This window comes from Esox lucius, chromosome 16, assembly GCF_011004845.1.
Source record: "Esox lucius isolate fEsoLuc1 chromosome 16, fEsoLuc1.pri, whole genome shotgun sequence".
NCBI lineage: Eukaryota > Metazoa > Chordata > Actinopteri > Esociformes > Esocidae > Esox > Esox lucius.
In genome coordinates this window covers 7789410-7808343 of record NC_047584.1, presented here as the reverse complement: position 1 = coordinate 7808343, position 18934 = coordinate 7789410, and the positions used below count along the sequence as shown (strand labels likewise).

General features: G+C 38.8%; 1 protein-coding gene across 2 annotated transcripts in view; it reads right to left on the bottom strand.

Moving 5' to 3' along the window:
- LOC105016106 (nck-associated protein 5) overlaps window positions 1–18934 on the bottom strand; it is a 72448-nt gene that overhangs the window by 39200 nt on the left and 14314 nt on the right. The window contains exons 5-7 of one of the 2 annotated variants that reach the window (XM_034286869.1): window positions 18443–18481; window positions 18276–18353; window positions 17417–17536 (exon numbers count right to left, since the gene is read on the bottom strand). In XM_034286869.1, the coding sequence (XP_034142760.1) occupies window positions 17417–17536; window positions 18276–18353; window positions 18443–18481 (237 nt within the window). The remainder of the gene's footprint in view (window positions 1–17416; window positions 17537–18275; window positions 18354–18442; window positions 18482–18934) is intronic. The other variant, XR_004574588.1, reaches the window with a different exon arrangement.

Genomic DNA, 18934 nt, shown 5'->3' with positions numbered 1-18934 from the left:
ATTGAGGGGAAGATGGATGGGGCCATGTGTCGCGAGATCTCATACCCTCAGTAAGAGCATTGAAGATGGGTCGTGGCTGGATCTTCCAGCATGACAACGACCCGAAACACACAGCCAGGGCAACTAAGGAGTGGCTCCGTAAGAAGCATCTCAAGGTCCTGGAGTGGCCTAGCCAATTATTACCAGTAAAATCGGCAGTGTATCAAATACTTGTTCTCCCCACTGTAGCTAAAATGGCCTTGCCACAATGTTGTATGGAAGATTTCTGGTCATCCACAGTTCTCTTGATGAATCACTACCCATCAGCTCGGACTGAATATACTTATATTAGTGCACAAGTGTGAAATGTTGACTACATATGGATATTCTGACCTGAGAGTGTCTTTATCTTTGTAGTGTAGCAAATTATAATATGATTTTAAGGATAACAAAACAAACTCCTAATTTACCGCAATGAAGTTCACGATGAATGTGCTTTAGAATCCAGACTTTCTCAGTAGAAGTTGGCTAGTGAACACACTTGTTATACAAAGACTGAAGTGGAAAAGTAGTCAGCAGTTTAAGTACATGTATTCAGTGTTTGACAAGGAACTACCCCTGCAGAGCATGCTATGTGTCTGCATGAGATAACTCTGAAGAACAACTAAGAAAAGATCTACACTGGAAAGGCGTACATTTCCCAAGTCTGAATCGGCCCCTGAACCTTTAGTCTCCTGGCTTTAAGGAGTTCAATCATACTTCAAAAGTTCATGCATAATAAATAACAAATGTCAAATGAGTACTGTAGTTTGACATGTGTCAGGTTGGGTAATCGATAATCACGCAGTGGTCTATGATCCAGACTCATTCCTTGTCTTAACCTCTGTCTCTATTGCTTGAACCTAACAGACATTCTTTCCCAAATGCTTTATCTAACCTTCAAACATGATCTGGGAACAAATACTTTTTTTGGACCCAGAATGGCATACTTACTGAAGAAATAGTAACAAAATAGTTACGTCATTAACATACATTTTGCAATACTTTTCCCACTCGTATTCACCTGGTATTTGTCAAGTTTCGTATGGGGATTAGAGGCCCAAGCTTGTGTTTATTCATAACCAACCTGTCCCAAAGTTAAGCATACATACACACTTAAAGATTCAACAAAAGCATGCTCTATGGTCAATGCGGCTTTGGGCCCAATCCAGATAGAAAGACCCTGAAAGATGGCAAGTGTTAGGTGTGCTGTGACCCCTTTTAAAATAGCATTGATCCCTAGCAGGGCTGCCAACGCCAGCTTTCACTCAAAGTCATTAGTGTCATCTGTTAGCAATAATTAATGTGAATAGAAAATAATTGCATGTGGGAGCTAGGGACTGAGCCGATTTGGTCCATTCATTGACATTCACCTAGTATTTGATGAGCTGCTCTATACTTTATTTCACAAAGCTGCGGGAGAATGCCAAACCAAAGCACGTTCCAGCGGATTAATCTGAGAGCTAATTACCGCTGTCAACTCCAAGACTTTCTCAGAGATTTGACATTAGCAATACAGTAAGACAAAAACGTTATATTTTCAATGACTACAAGTCAAGGGCAGCTTCAATGCCAGAGCTGGGTGAATTCTTCCTTCTTTCATATCTGAAATACTAAGGGAATTTGAAAGCAGCGATTACTGTGCAATAACTCAAATCTGTGCATCCTTTTTTTGTTGCTATTGATAAGATTTGGAAAGCAAAACAAGCTGTGTATACCCAAAGTCACCTTGATTGAAATCAACACAATTACAATTTGGAGGAGTTGCAGAGAAACTGAATATAACACCACAATTGCTCTTATTGTCCTTTGTTGCAGAATAAAAATATAGAATAAACATTCAAAGGCTACATTACTTCAGTTGCTACAAGAATATTAGAACACTGGACCTTAACTTAGACCATTTCTTTTTATGATGTACGTTCCTTCTAATAGTGGTCAGTCCTCTTGTGCAACATAACGACTGCTATTAAGATGCCCTTTTGATTGCCAACTAGACTATCTCAGCAGCACTGACGGCAATTACTACATATTTCAGTAGTGCAACAAAGGCTATCAGACTGATTTCTGACTCATTCCTTAACAATGACATCAGATAAAGGCTGATGAAGACTCAAGCATGTCCAGGCCTTTTATATTATATGAAAAGACATATTACTTTGACTAATAAGCAGGAATTTTGGTAAACCAAAACCGTGGGTGAAAAGAAGAGAAAGGGTAAACAAAATTTCAATCTGACGGACAATTTGCCTTTCCCATAACCAGGGGCGGCGCTATGGGGTGGCTTGTGGTTGCTCAAGCAACCCCATGAATTGGCAAAGCAATCCCATAGCAACCACAGAAAATTATAACCATCATTTTAGTTATTCCTTGGCAATTTTTCTCTTTGCCATTTTTCGCAGATAAATAACAGTGCAATATCACCAAGCAACCACTCAGAATAAGCAAGAAACTAGACACACGCAACTCCACCCCCCACCCCCGGGACCAAAAAATATATAGCACCTGCATGGTTTTGTTAAGCAATTCCATAGCAACCCCAGTCAAAAAGTGCTGGCGCCGCCCCTGCCCATAACCACAAGCAAAGAGGTCATTAACCTGCTTACTTTCTGCCTTGTCAAGAGCTAACTGCATGTGAACATGGTTGACATCTGCCTAATTCTGCTCAAAACAGAGTAAAATTTATTGTACAAGGACATGGGAGAATTAAACACGTTTCAATGTGTGCTGTAATTTGTAAATTAACAGCCTAAAATTCATGATTTTGCATGAGGGCCAATGTATTGTATAGTGCAACTCTAAGAATGACTCATAACTTATTTTAATTCACAAAATAATATATTGGTAGACATTTACTTCATCTTTATGAAGTACAGATAATTTATATGTAGGACACGGATCAGTGATTGTTTGAAATAATCTAGAACACTACTAAAAAATATTCAACATAAAAAAAAAGTAGTATTTATTTTAAACAATTTTGGGAAGAGAAAAAAAAAGATTCTTCAAAACACTAAGCACTATCCTGGTGCAGTTTGCTGAAGCATTGAAGATTCCGTTTAAAATTCATTGCTTGTGTGTCTTTGCTTGCGTCACTCTGAAAGACATTGGATCATCGCTTACTCTCTACGGAGGACCATGTACCTTAGAGACGAACAGTTCTTTGAGAAATGTTTGTGTCTCTACTCATGGCCTTTACTTTCTAAAATGTATTATTCTGACTGGGAACTCTGAAATGGGAACAAAGTCAACAGGATTTCAATCAACACGGCTACGTGTGCAATGTATCCAATGCAGCAAACTAATTTTTACCCACTTTTTCTCACCAGGCGTTACAGTCAAATTTGACTATCAACCTCGGTCAGTTTGCTAACACCTGACCCTCCACAAAGAGTAGCTAGAGCATGGTGATACAAAGGCCTTCCTTGCCAGTCTTCCCTCCCTTAGCCCTGGCTGATGCACATCCAAATTATGCACTGCTCATTGGGGTCTCCCAGTCTCAACTGTCTACCCAGGGATTAAAACCAGGATGGAGATGTGCCTCGACACCACAAGGTAATACCTATCCCTTTACTTACTACCCAAGCCAAAATGGTATGGTCTCTCCTTTGTCCCCTCCTTTTTTCTCTTCGCCTTCTCTTCCATGTCAACATTCGCTGTCTTCAGAGATATAATCCGTCTTGCTTTCCCTGACAGTGGTTACAGTCACAGTGACCATCTATCCATCTATCCACCTCCACTGCAGGGCACACTCCATCCTTTTGGGAACACTGAGCTACATTTTGCTAAGGAGCCCTTCAAACTTGCAGGCAAAAGATTTTGGTCCACCTACTTGGTGGTGGAGAGAAAAAATGTCAGCTTATAGTAACTGTACAGGTAAGTTTAAAAATATGTTTTATATTTAGGTATATGCATACATTTTTGCCATTCTGACTGGGGTACAAATAAGGTTGCCACACATTCTGTTAAATATGGAATTGTTTATAATTGCATTGAAAGAACTAACATTCTATTTTCAAATTCTCCTTTCAGCTCAGTGATCAAAGTCAGTTGAATGTACGTACATAGTAGTCTGGGCATTTTCTTTCAGTCATAAATACCTGCAAATTGGTCAATAAAAAACAGTGATGAGCTTGTGCCGGCTAACACCTGTATGGGTCTGGCTGTGTGCGTGCGTCCGTGTGTCAAGCTGTTAGCGGAGTGACTGCCTGCTACACAGTTGTCATGGTAACAATGAGGCATGGGAGAGATTTGATAGCGAAGCGTGATCATGGCAGGGATCATCAGAGTGTATTTATTTGATTATGATTATGTCTACGATATTTTATAGAGCAGAAAGTAAAAACTGTGCAGTGGTGGGGAGCTATCAGGCTCTGGAGCAGTTCATAGCAGCCATTACCAATGCTTGTGTTCAGTTGTGCTTTTTGTCACTTCAAGCCTATTTACCCCAGTGAAGGCATCTAAGTGGAACTGCTATATATTATTAAGCCTAAATATTATATTTTACAAGATATATGCTAATGAAACCTTTTATAATGCTTAACACTCTGACATCAGTTTAAGTAAAATTTCATATTTTGCCACTAATGCCAAGACCCCTCTCCCCCTCCACCATGTTCCATATTCTTCGCCACTGGAGGTGATAACCCCTAGGGAAAACTCACAACATTCCCACAGCAAAAAGTCCCTAGACTTTACTAGAATCACCATGGTGCTTGTTTTGACAGTAGATGTTTCAACTGGGTAAACATAAAAACATGAATGCATTAAAAAATGTATATACATGTAATTAAGAGTGCTTGACTTGACCAGTGCTATCTAGAGCACCATACCAGGCAGCACTTTGGAATACTGAGGCATACCCATCACCGTTCCAGATGGAGGGACTGAGGTGTTTTATAACAGGAACTTTCTTCTGGTTGGTAGGGGGTTAAGTACTTTGATCAAGAGCACAATAGCATGAAAGGGTAGGACCAAAGGATCAGAGACCAGAAGACATCTTTTACATGGGTTAAATAGATGTCATCAATTACTGGGGATATTTGGTGTCCAGAGAAGGGCCTTCTTTAATAGACTGACTTTGAGAAAGACACCTCATAAACCTACAATGACCACAAGGACATAAAATGTACAGTTCCCTCTGTAATTATTGGGACAGTAAGCTTTTTACCCAACTTTGGATCTTATATTTGAAGGTATGTATACATATTGGTTCCACTATTTAGAAAGGAAGACATAAACCCTATTTCAGGGTACAAAACTTTTTGGCTCCTGCCAGGCCAGTATTGTAACTAAGAAATGACTAGATTATTTTAATAGAAGTTAGATAAATAACATTGTTGTTAGTTAGTCAAGCATGTCTAATCACATCATATGTACAGTATTGCTTTTGTGTTTAGCATCTGTAAAAAAAAATATATTAGTTTAGGCTTCCAGTAATTGCATCCTCTCCTCACAGCCATTATAGGTTTTGTCAATATAAAGTGAACATTTACATTTTCCTGCAGCAGGTATTTTTGTTCAAGAATATAATGCAGAAAATGTATAAATCCAGACTGTAAACACTAAACATTGACTATAGGCTAATACAACTGCTTCCTGCTCATCTAATAGCCCATCCAATATACTGGAACAAATTTCACACAGACAATATACAACAGATGCAGACTAAAGACAAGATTATGACCGATGGATGGTAATATGTTCAATTGTCAAATTGGGAATGAAGAGTAATGACGAGACCAGCATGTACTGACAAATAAGGAAATTAAGCATCCCAAGAAAAATACGTTTTTCGTCATACTGAGGGGGTACATACAGGACAGACTTTTAGTTAAACCTTATCATAAGCAACAGATTTTAATAATTATGATGAATCGCTTTTTGACAAATAATAAAACAAGAAAAAGAACCAGGCAAGTTCTGCCAGCCTGTGATTAGAAGGGATGAATGCTGATGCCCCAGGCTGGATTCGATCTGCGGTTTTTTATGTGTCAGACTGTGTCTTTAACCACCATGATCTTTAAACAGCGGGTGTTGTTGCACGTGATACGTGCGAAGAGATGTAGTGTCTGTTTATTTCTGCATTGTTAAACCAATTAGTTGAAACTCTATGGATCTTGAAAATAGTTCCCTACATTAGCTAACATCCAAATGAACAACAGGTATAAAATGTCGCTATACTACATTAAACACGTTAAATAAGGAGATTACTATAGATGACTAGCTAATAGCTATACAGTAATGAAAACAATAACTCCAATCACTCCACGGCCGGTTCCACTATGCTATGTGAAGTTTTAGTCTTTCCTGAACAAATCCTAATGATTAATGCGTTTTGTCTGTGGCGAGGATTGAACGCCGGGCACCTATGTGGCAGTCTGCGTCCCTAACCACTACACTATTTAACAATGGGTAGTCAGTCATACAATTAGTCAGGCACTCTCACACTCATTGATGAGATATATACTTTTTAAGAATGAAACGTAAACTGAGATTAAATGCAAATCCTTTTTAACAACATTTTAATCTACAAGGATGGGGAAGCATGTGAGTGTTCCAATATTATGGTCATGGGAAGATGTTTTGATCAGGGGATGCTGATAATGGTTGATTGTGTGCTGGAATTGAGAGGATATCGAATGCACAGACAACGTGCCCAGACAAGTGCACAGAATGACTCGCATCAACCTCAAGCATGGAAAGATGATACCTGGCCATCGATTGAAATGATGAGCATTTCACCAACCGACAAACGGACTATTGCATTTAGCAGACGGACAGCACCCCTACTTCCCATGCCTACACCTAACATAAACTATCGTTGATATTGATATCGTGATGATGTTAGCGCTGCTGAAAACTGTTGTACTAATTAAAGAAGAAATAAGACTAACCTTCTTTAGACTAGTTCAATATCTTCAGCATCAGCGTTTGTGTGTTTGATTACAGGCTCAAAATGTCCAGAAACAAAGAACATACTTCTGAAACTCAGCAGTCTATACTTGTTCTGAGAAATAAGGCTATTCCATGTGAGAAATTGCCAAGAAATTGAAACTGCCAGTTGAGCACCTGTGAGGCGTCTGTTTCTCAAACTAGACACTCTAACGTAACTGTTCTCTTGTTCAGTTGTGCACTGGGGCCCCCCTCTCATTTTTCTATTCTGGTAAGAGACAGTTTACACTGTTCTGTCAAGTGAGTAGTACAGGTTGTTGTATGAGATCTTCAGTTTCTTGGAAAAAAGTATTTTGGGGTAGGCCTGTACCAGCCTCACACGGCATCTTGACATATTTGCTCCAGGTCATTCAGGTTGGTTGGACGACAAGTGTGGACTGCAATTTTCATATAAAGCCACAGATTCTCAATGGAATTGAGATTAGAACTTTGAAAATGCTACTGTAAGACATTCAGCTTTTTTATTCTTGAGCCACTCCATTGTTTCTTTGGCTTGTGCTTGGGATCATTATCCTGCTTAAAGGTGAATTTCCTCCGAAGCTTCTCACAGCATTTACAGTATTTCCCTGTATTTTGCTCCATCCATTCTTACTTCATTTTAACAAGATGACCAGTCCCTGCATGTGAGAGCCATCCTCACAGCATGATGCTGCCACCACCACATTTCACGGTATGCATTAGGTGTGTTGAGGCATTGGCAATGTTGGGCTTACACCACATATAGAGTTTCGGGTTTTGGCTACATTTTGAGTAATGTCTTCTTTTTTGCCACCCTACCATACACGCCAGTTTTATGCTCTTGATAGTGTTGACTGGTGCACAATTATTTCACTCCCAGCCACGCAAATCTGTAGATCCTACAAAGTTATTGTTGGCCTCTCTCTCTTCCAAGTCTCTTTTTTGAGGAAAGGGCCTTTTTGGCAGTGCCTAGGTAGAGTGATGCAGCTTCCACTTCCTGATTATGGTCCCTTTTCCTAATCTATGCATTTCTTTTTCTCTTCTGTAGAGTGTTATTTGTTCTTCAATTTCCTTCATATTAACAGCCTGACAAATTATTTTTTTCCCTTCAGAACACATGCCAATGGTAAGGTAATTGCATCCTCCAAAGGGCAATTTCATTTGTGTAAAAAGCACAGGGGTGAATACGTATCCAAGCAACATACTGTATTTCCACGTGCATGTGTGCTAGCCTAAATGATCAAGTATTATTGCCATGACCCTATTATAGCCTTTACTGCTGGTAAATAATATTCCAAACAAGCTGTGTTCTTTTGCCATTTTAAGCAACTTTACACATTTTCCAATACCATTGCACAATATCTGGTGAGATTGATTAACAAAATCAGTGTGTGACCCCTAGAGATCAGCCCCTCTGGGCATATGCCTTGCATTCCAAGTCAGTTATTTGGACAAAATGACTTCACATTGTAGATAGCTAGTTAGAATTTCCTCAACTGGAAATCTATAAAATATTAGCCTATAAAATAAATCTATAAAACATTAAATATTAGAGACTAATTCAGTGGCTGTCTGCGATTCACATAAGAGAAAAATGGCCAATGCACAACCAAATAAAAAGCTGAACATGTTAATGCAACTATTCTAATTCTCAACAGTAAGTTAAGACTCTTGGTTGGGGGCCCTCTAGCGGCCGAGGGGCCCTGAGCTTACTTTCATGTCACTTTTAAGCGGAGCTGGCACTGCTCCCCTGACTCCATTCTCTCATCTCCAGTATCCCTCAAAATGCAAGTCACCCACTCCCCCTCTTTTCTTCTCCAGCATTTGTCTATCCTCTTGGTGGCTGAGCACCATGCCTAACAGCCTCTACAGTAATTAGGCTGTACTGCTGTTCATTCTCACAGTAGACAGTGGAATGGGGGAACAAGCACCGATGGCCTGGAAAGCTGACAGACAAAGCTAGGTCTGGACCCATGCGGCGTAACGTAACTCCCAAGGGAGAGACTCTCCTGTGTGCTCTATGTCAGTACCTCAACACAGAGCCTCAATATGACTGCTTCTACGCAGACACTAATTGCCTTGTTTGAGTTTCACAAAACCTTTGGAGGTAAACTGTTAGCCCAATCAATCAGACTAGCTAAAGTGAAAATGTATGTCTTACAATCAGTCCTCTGTCCATGAGTGAATCCGGTTTGTGGAAACAAACAGTTTCTTTATCTGATTTGTTGATAGAAATACAGTACCGGTAGCTCAGGTTTTGGGACACTAATTACGGGTCAGTGCAAAAACATAATTGTACTGACTTCCACTTTCCATCGTATTGATACTCAGGAGTGTTTGTGAATTGTGTAAGTGATACTGTAATGATGGACTTGTTTGATTTTATGTGTGCATGTCTGTACAGGCCTTGGTTAAAGACACAATGTGCACATCTGCTTTGGTTATTTGGGGAATTGCCTGTGACAACAAGAGGATTCTACTTTTCTGCTGTTTTTCAATGGCAACTGAGCCTAGGGACACGGATCCCTGACTTTTGTAATCACAGGCTTCATTGTTCTTATTAGAAAAATAAAGACCATGACATTTGGACAACTGCAGCGTGAACAGAATCATGGGCATGACCTTCTACATGAGCATCTTACATGCTACATTGAATGTGTCTTGGATATAGCACAGTGCTCTACACGCTTACTGTTTTAATATTTAAAATACTTTCCTGTTGCCTAGGGTGATCTAGCAGTCTAGGCCTCTGCCCCCAGTGTACATGCATAGGTTGGAATTTGACCCACTGCTATATTGGCTCACTTTATCTCTCTGTTTTCTCTCAACACTTGAAGTATCAAATTAGATTACAAATATGTGGGGAAAAGATGTCAATGTAATTTTCTTTTAAACATTTTGGGCCTCACATTCATTATCTGTTTCACTAATGTTCCATCTCTCTTTATCTCTGTCTGTGAATGTATTCTGAATCAACTTGAGACTCAAGTGAAGTACATGTCACTAATGGGTAGAGTGACTCAATCAACACTGCCAACATCTAGAAGGGACAGGTGATACCAAGCTCTCCCAGTGAAAGTCTTTTAGCAAACTGACACCAAAAGCTTGGAAGAGAAGAAGAAAAAAACTTGCCATGACACATGCCACATATCGCATGTTTCAGGAATCAGAGCTAAATAAACAGGAAAGTGTTTAATCAGTCAAAAGCTCAATATTCATAAGGACAGAATTAATGTGAAATGTGGCTGTATTATATTTCCCAAAATCTATTCCACTAACAAATTAACATGATAACATGATGATGATAACCATATTTGTTGACACATCAGAAACACATTATCCAAAATAGACAATGGAAATCAAGTAGACACGAAGCCTTAAATAGGATTCATGCAAATGCCATTGGAAGAATAACATGAGAATGTGAGTTGAGTACCCAGATCCAAAGTTATGATTCTGCCTAAATAATATAGTAATGGGCAAAATAATTTCTGTTGCGCGAGTCTGTTTAGTAAACCCAGAGTATACTGGATAATGGCATCTGCTGAACCAATAAATCAGAAGTGGAAGCATTCCCTACATTACATGCTCCTGTGAGCCATTGTCACTTCATTCCAATGCTAAGGGCCTCGTTGTCTTATCACAGCAACTCAAGATTCCCAGGAGGCCGGCAAAGACTAAATTGTTTGAGAGCCTAAAACCTTGCTACAGGTCGCAATTGCCTCTTTTTATTTGACAGATAAATATAAAATGCGGCTTCACCTGCATAATTATTTGTCTATTATAATATAATATTTATTGCTTGCACTACACACTAACAACTAACAATGACCCAATAACCTTAAAATATTGTACTTGTTTAGGAATTCATCAGAAATAGAACAAATTCAAACCCAAGAGTCCTATTCAATCAAATAGGTCATTATCTAACACACTTCAATTGGTTATGATTTAGTTTGAAAATGTGTATCTTTTCCTTCAGAAAACCTAAAATACTTGTCTTTCAACTTAAATAGAGAGCACCCTAAACCATAAAAGGAACCAGGCAAATCTAGTTCAGCCAGCCCGCAATTAGAATTGATGAACGTTGTTGCTCGCACTGGATTCAAACCCGGGTCTCCCACGTGAAAGGCAGCGTCTTTAACTACTATGCCACAGATCTATAGGTCCATGTGATAACACCACACCAAGTTTGAGTATTTCACAAAGACACCATTAAGCATTGTGATAAGCTGACTAACGTTTCTTATTAAGTTTACCTCCACCACAAATAGCATCTATGAACTGTTAGCTTTTGCCTCTGGCTGTTTTAACATCTTATTAGCCTGTAATAGCCTTACTAGTATCTACTAAGAATTGAGCAATTGCTAGCGAGACTGAAGATGAACTTTACAGAGCCAAAGCTATTTCATTTCATGGCACAACAACGTTTGTTTTTCTTTCATTCGTGAATGACATTGATATAATAACTATCAATACAGGTGATGATAACTGACTTTTTCGTCAAGTGAAAAGACAAGAATCGTGGAAACCCCTACCAGAGGTGGGGGACTCGAGTCACATGACTTGACTCGAGTCTGACTCGAGTCACAATTTTCAGGACTTGTGACTTGCTTGATTAAAGTATGAAAATGACTTGACTTGACTTTGACTTGAGAACAATTTACTTGAGACTTGACTTGACTTGAAGTGGAAGACTCGACAATGACTTGAACTTATAATAAACAAACAGCAATACAATTATTTTATATGTTGTGACATCAGCACCACTAATCAGCGTATGTGCCTTTAACGCTGCACAATTCAAACCGCGCCAAACATGGCAGACAGTAACGTTAGTCGAGCTCCACATATCGTTTGGATACAAGGACTTTGAAGTGGACCGTGTGAATGAAAAAAGATTTGCCAGATGCAAAATATGCAACAACGTCAAATTTCATTCGTTATTTTAAGAACCACAAGGAAAGGTAAGAAAGTAATCTCTTTATATTCAGTTTCACTAAGATCTATAACGATTAAGTTACTAATGTAATGAATTAATCTTTTGTTTGTCATAATTTGGCCTTGGTTGCATATTATGTTTGTTTTTTTCTTGTTAGAAATGTGACCATTATCATTACTGAATACGTCTGGTAAATAGATGTAAGGGAATTTGACTATAACAGTGGCATAGCCTGAATTTTAATGTTGATGGGCATCTTAAAATGAGCGGGCATGTATATTATTACACGTAGGCTATAATGTCTGTATTAAATGTGGGCATTTTCAAGTGTTTGTGGACTGCGTGTGGAAACTAAAAAGCATTGTGCTTACACCATAACAGTTAACTTTACTGCATGAAAGGCTAACATGGAGGCGTCGATGTGATTACTAGCACCTAAACATTTAGAAGTTTTTTTTTTTTTACTCTTACAGACAAGAATAATTACAGCGTAATTACATATTAGGCAGTTTTTCAGTCACAATAATTAATTTATAAGGTTGTTATTATTAGCCCTTATTACATGGATTGGCTGAATTCCAGTGCAGAATGCGTGTTATTTCTTGATAACCGACCGTTGCCATGAAAAACAGCACGTTGCAATGGACGCAGCAGGATTCTAACCAGAGACGGAACAGACTATTTTCTTTAGAGGAAGCAATACAATCGTTTTTAAATCAATAAATTCCTTTTGAAATCAATATTTTGTGTCAAATTATAGATTTATTTGGTAGGTAGCCATGTCATAAGCAGGATAAGGTATAGCGAGGCGGTTGTTATAGCGAATACAACCCCTTCAGGCTGATTCAAGATTCCTCCGCTTCGTCCCCCCAAAAAATTGTACCGCGGAGGAGAACAATATTTGATATTGAAATCGAGCTTCGCACCGAGCGCACGTAAGAAACAGAGGACAGTGTGTGTCTGTGTTCATCTCTTTAGTACTGTGACTTGACTTGACTTGACTTGAAACTTATAAGGACTCGACTTGACTTGCTTAGGGTGAACCCTTGACTTGACTTGACTTGCTTGATTTATCTGAACTGTGACTTGAGACTTGACTCGAGACTTGATGGTTAAGACTTGAGACTTGCTTGGACTTGACCATGTGTGACTTGTCCCCATCTCTGACCCCTACTCTTTTACAGCCCAAGGGGTTGTGATCAAGCCTATATTACCCCAAAAAGCATGCATGGATGCGTACTTCAAAAATCCACAAGAAATAGTCGCAATATAACCATCAAACGATTTATTTCAGGCTTACTATAACGTAGCTACTAAAGGTTGTAGCCAGCTATGTTTTTGTCTATCCGGAAACAAAGCCTAATACATAATTTGTTTTGACTGTGATGAGATTTGAACGCGGGACCTCTTGTTTGGCAGTCTGCGTTTCTAAGCCCTGGCTCCAGCCCGATTTAACTGCTCCTAACTCCTTGAAGAAATTGCAAGTGATGTGGAATGTGACTGCCTATAATTGAAAGCAAATAGTTAGACCTAATGATTTGGTAGGACATGTATTTTATTTTTTTATTTTTTTTATTACATGTGCAAACTGTGACCAAAAAATGTATTGTCATAATTTTCATAATCTGATGTTAACTCTATCTATTGCTTTTACTTTCAATTCAGATGAAAAAGCAACATGCAAATCTTCAATGACCTTTGTAGCATCCTACCGGCCATGAAAATAAGTTAGAATAACCCACTGTACAAAGGAAGAGAGAGAGATGAACAATTGTTTGTAGTATGGAAAAATCTGATTCAGATATTGGGGTATAAACGAAGTAGCTTTTACAAATCTTTAGAGCAGCCATATCCAAGGAAGACAGAGGCGCAGTAGCTTTTCCGCAATAGAAGTTGTGTATCATTTGTATGCTAAACTTTTTTAGAATGTTTTGGAGAATAAGTCTAACACTGTAATACATCTTTGGAAAAATATTACTTGATTACTCTGTAATCATTATCATTTACAACGGATTACATCCAGCTGAAAAATGAAAAATATGACCATGAAAATGAAGGTTAATTGTAAGAACAACAAAAAATAAGCCTACAAAATAATTTTTCTCTTGTTGGCTTCAAGTGATTAGACAGAGGTTCTGTTCCGTTTGGTTTCTGTTTGCTCTGGTTTTTGTAACTGTAGCCTGTCATGTTTGGTTTTTGCCTTTTGTTCTTGAATGCAGCCTGTTCTTGCCCTCATTGTTTACACCTGTGTCTTGTTTGCTCCATCATTGTGTCCCTATTTAAGTTCCTCCTGCCCCAGTATTTCCTGTTGGTCACTATTCGCTGTGCCCTGTTTGCTGTTGCCTGTTTCTGCCTTTTTTGAGCCTCTTGTTTTTCACAATGTGAGTCTATTAAAATCACCTTTTGCTTTTGAGACCTCTGTCCTTATACTTCCTGATTGTGACAATTAGGGGTCTGGTCAAACTTCAGATCTTCACATTCAAGTCCTAAACAATATCAGTGATGAGAAACGGTTTAAACCAGCATTCTAACCAAATTAACCGCACTCCAATCTATGTTGCTGTTAGGCTACTTTGGCTCAGGCCTGTTTGATTAATTTAGGAAAAAGCATTGATGATTTTCGCTTTAATTAGAGCTAGATTACTGTATATGTCTTGTGCATGATGTGATTTCTCTTGATTATTTAGTTAGATTTTTTAGAGCATATTTACCCCTACTGAAGGCATAGGTCTAATAGCTACGGTTTGCAACAACAAGTTTCCGTGCCAATGGGCCAAACAACCAATAAGCAACTGTTCCAAATAGAAAATGAAGCGTTCCAAATTACAATGTTTGTAAGCAAAAAAATGCTGCTGCTAACTTAAGAGCTACTTATTAGAAATCAGTCCTTAGAACAGTATAGTTCATAGCAATGTGATTACTACTTTAAATCACCCAACTAAATGTAATCAACTGCAGGCATCTCAGCAACAGGCATGACAGTTTCTTCAAGAAAACAGTCATTCGAGCAAGCTACTGTCTTGGCAACAATACATTGCCAGCATTGTCAAACTTCAGAAATTCAAATGATTGGTGCATAAAAACCTAGTCTAGAGGTACAATTATTCAACTGATATCCCTTTCAGACACAAATTGGAAGATTGATGTAGTTTCGCACAAAATAATATGAAATGAAAATAAATAAAAATGTTTAGTCCAATGTGGATGGAATGTGCACTTTATGTAGACATTGCAGTAGACAGTAATTCTGAGAGCGGCCTTTTCCACAGCCTATGTAGTTATGAAACCCTAGTGCTGAAGTCAGATGAAGTTCCAACACTTGAGTTCCCACTGACAGTCCCAGGACCACTGGCCAGGAGCTAGAGACCTAGTAAGTTAGGTATGATCAAATGTGGGATTTTTTTATATATTCTTTGCATGGAAAGCGTGGAAAACACAGATCGGAATCATAATCAATAGACATCAATATTTATAATGCTATCCCCATGCCTATTCCATTCGCCTTGTGTGTTTTGAGATTCTGGCTTTGGAAAAAGCTGTTTTTAACATACTTATTGACGCGTGTTATTGAAAAGAAAACGCAAAAACTGCTAAAAGATACATCAGAATCATTGTTGTTGTTTTTTAAATCAAGTGAAACTAAAATGGCTATGCATTCACTTGAAATATTTACCAGGGATGCCAATAATTGTGAAACCTTTGTTTTGCAGTATAATGCTTTGTATTTGAGAAATTATAGTTGAGAAATTATAGCCTAAAATATGACTAATTGTTTGGAGTTTTTTGCATTAATTTTTGCTCATTATCATGAGTGCCAGTACTTCACAAGTTGGATGTACTAAGTTTGGTTCTATGATAGTCTTGAGTAAGTAATTAGAAAGTAGAAATAAATTCAGTAATTGTTTTTATACAGACAATTATCCTTTTCTTGTTCCCATACACATTTTACTGGGTCTCAAGTGACATTACCCAGAGTGGTTGCTGCATCTTTAGAACCATTTGGTCCATTGCCTAATAAGCAGTAACTGTAGACTTCGGTGTCTACTTCTTCTGCTCAAAAGTAGCATATCAGAGAAATTTTTTTAATTACGGACTACTTCCTAATAATAGTCTTAACAGCAGCATGTCTACACCTTTATCCACAATAAAACAAGCAAGTTGTTTACTTCAGCTGATGTAGACTTATAGTCTTATTTTACACTATGCTGGTATAAATCCTACAATATTATAATGTAACTACCTAAATACATAGCCTCTTGGTGACCCCAAAGTGTAACCAACTTCTGCAATACTCTACTGTAAGTGTGATGCTTAGAGAATTTGAACCATTCTTGAACTATTCTTCTAAATATGCATGGGGACAAAATACACTGGCATGTTCATCACAGCTCCAATTGTTTCTTAATTATTGGACTAACAGTGGAAATTGTTTTTATAGTCACTGGATGATTTGTGAAGGTCAACAACATCTGTCTAATTTCATTTGTGTTCTCTGGCCTTTCCTATATTGATGGAATGACTAAGGGAGTTTAGCCTGTGTCAATTCGTATTAATACGCCAGTCAAAACAGGATGTTACGGATGACAACTTAAGACTTCCTAAAGACTCAGACAAACTTTAAAATGTAAAATCTTAATCGGAAATACACATCAATTACAACTACAATATAAGTGGCTTGCGCCCAACCTTAATACGACGAGTCACTAGAGCAGTCCATCCCACCGCCCCCCTCACCATCAACTCATCTACAGAATGTTTCCACTCCCAATTATGTCAAGTCTTTTTTGCATACATTACCTTTCTATATCTCAACAACTCCCTAGTAGGTTGTGGAGAGTCAGAAGTCGAGAGATGTGTTCCGCGATCCACATCTACTACAGGGTTTTGCTTCTCATCACAATGCTTGCTTAAAAAAGGAAGCACTTATCAGCACACACGTGCCGGGAGTACAGATCACTCCCCTGCCGACAACCATGACTGAGCTTGCAGTCCCCTGTAAACCTTCCAAAGAAGTAGCTAGAGCATGACAAGCCGAGGCAACCCTGTTCAATCCCAGACAGTGCTCAGCCAATTTGCACTGCCCTATGCCAAACCCCAGGGCACCATCGGTATGACGAGCGTATGACTTCAGTCCGCAATGATGCAGCTCTACTGTGATGCAGTAACTGAGACCACTGTGTCCAGGCAATACTGGGCCCTAGGGCTTTGCAGCCATGTCATCCAGTAGCACCGTAAAGGCCGGAAACTAGACTGTGGTAGTAAGCTTCTTGCTTCAATAAAGTCCCTCAGAATGCTTCGCCGCATGGGAGGCAATCTGTTCTAGTAATTTCCACCAGTTTTGGTGCATCTGATTCAAGAGAGGTGTGTACTAACTTATTAATGCTCAAGGGAATTGCATTTGTCCTTGTTGATAAATCTGGTTACCTTTATCGATCAATAGGATTAATACGAAGATAACACTTGTCCACCCAAAAAGGGTGAGGTAATGGTGACCAGATGCACTGTTTGGTATGTGTTTCTGTGCAGTCTGCTGTGCTAATGTACCTCGGAGATGGGGTTGGTGGATGTTTTGATCCGCTGCTGGAACAGAACTGTCAGTATGCGGTTCTGTTGCTCCAAGTCAAACACGCGTGTCCTCAGCTTCACGCACTCCTCCTTCAGGTCCTATAGGACCATAATAATGGAACGAAGGTTAGTAACATTGTTTGTGAATTATTATTATTATTCATTATTTGTAATTAATGCTGTCACACCCCAATTATGCTCCGGCTAAATTGTGGTGTGTGAGGTCAGCTTAGCATCAGTCAGTATTTAAGATGCAACATAAAGGCATTCACACTGAGAGATCCAACCATGCCTAGAGGTTAAGTATGTCATGTTATGTTTTCACAAGCAAAAAGAGGTTTCTTTGGCTCTACGCTCAGTGGTAAAAAAAACTACTTAAAGGCAGATTCCGACTAAAACATCTGACAGCCTTAACTATGATGAATGGTGTTTTACTGTGCATTATGTAGGGCCATTTGTTTTTCCAGACCAAAAGACCTGACTGGCAACAAATCTGGTCCTAAAAAATATTAGAAATTGATGAATTACAGATAATGGCTCCTAATAAAATATATGTATTTATAATACACATCTAACATCTTAGACATTCTGCAGATGCTCCCATCCAAAGTGACTTACAGGAGCTATTAGATTTAACCATCTCTCCCAAGAACAGATTTGTTCCCCTTGCCATCTCCTGGGATTCAATCTAGCAATCTTTCATGTACTGGTCGGAGGCTTTAACCACTAAGCTGTCAACACAATATGTTTACACATATAGACACTTAACTCACAAAAGTTATCACTGTAAAATGAATTCAAATGGAACATCAGCAAAACACTAATGAGAATGTTGTACCTCAACAGTAAGAGTGGGCATGTGGTCTTTTGGTTTCAGCAGACATGACTGGCTACAGTAACTGTAGAGCCGAGCAACCTAACAATATGATATTCCGTCAGGACTACCATCCCTTTGACATGAGTGACTTACATGATGATCCTTCAATAAAGCAAAAAATGACCAACCTTTTGAGTGAGAAGTGCTTGAACCACCTGATTAGCCACCTTAAAGAAATGTGCAGAGAAAGAGGAAGTCAACAAAAGAGACACTGCATAAACAATTCACTCAAACCAAAGTTAAGAGGACATGTTCTATCATGTCTTCTTGTCTTGCTGTACAATGTTTATTGGTAGATGCAGATCTTCGTTAGGAAATCATTTGCTTCCCCAATTCAATGTTGTAGTTGGTAATCAGCCAGATAACCTTCTCATAACCTTCGGTGCACATGCTTAGGCTGGCCATACATTACATAATTCTTTACAGCAATTCGTCAACAACTTGGGGTCCGCAACCCATCTGTGATTCACAGTAAATCAAAAAATGACCAACAATGACGCTTTGCATCTTAGGTCCCCATGTTTCTAACAAGCCAGAAATAATTTATTTTGTAGTTAGTTGGGTGTAATAATGTAACTTAAGATCTCCAACTCGCTCTGCTTTTGGCAAAAAAATTGCAA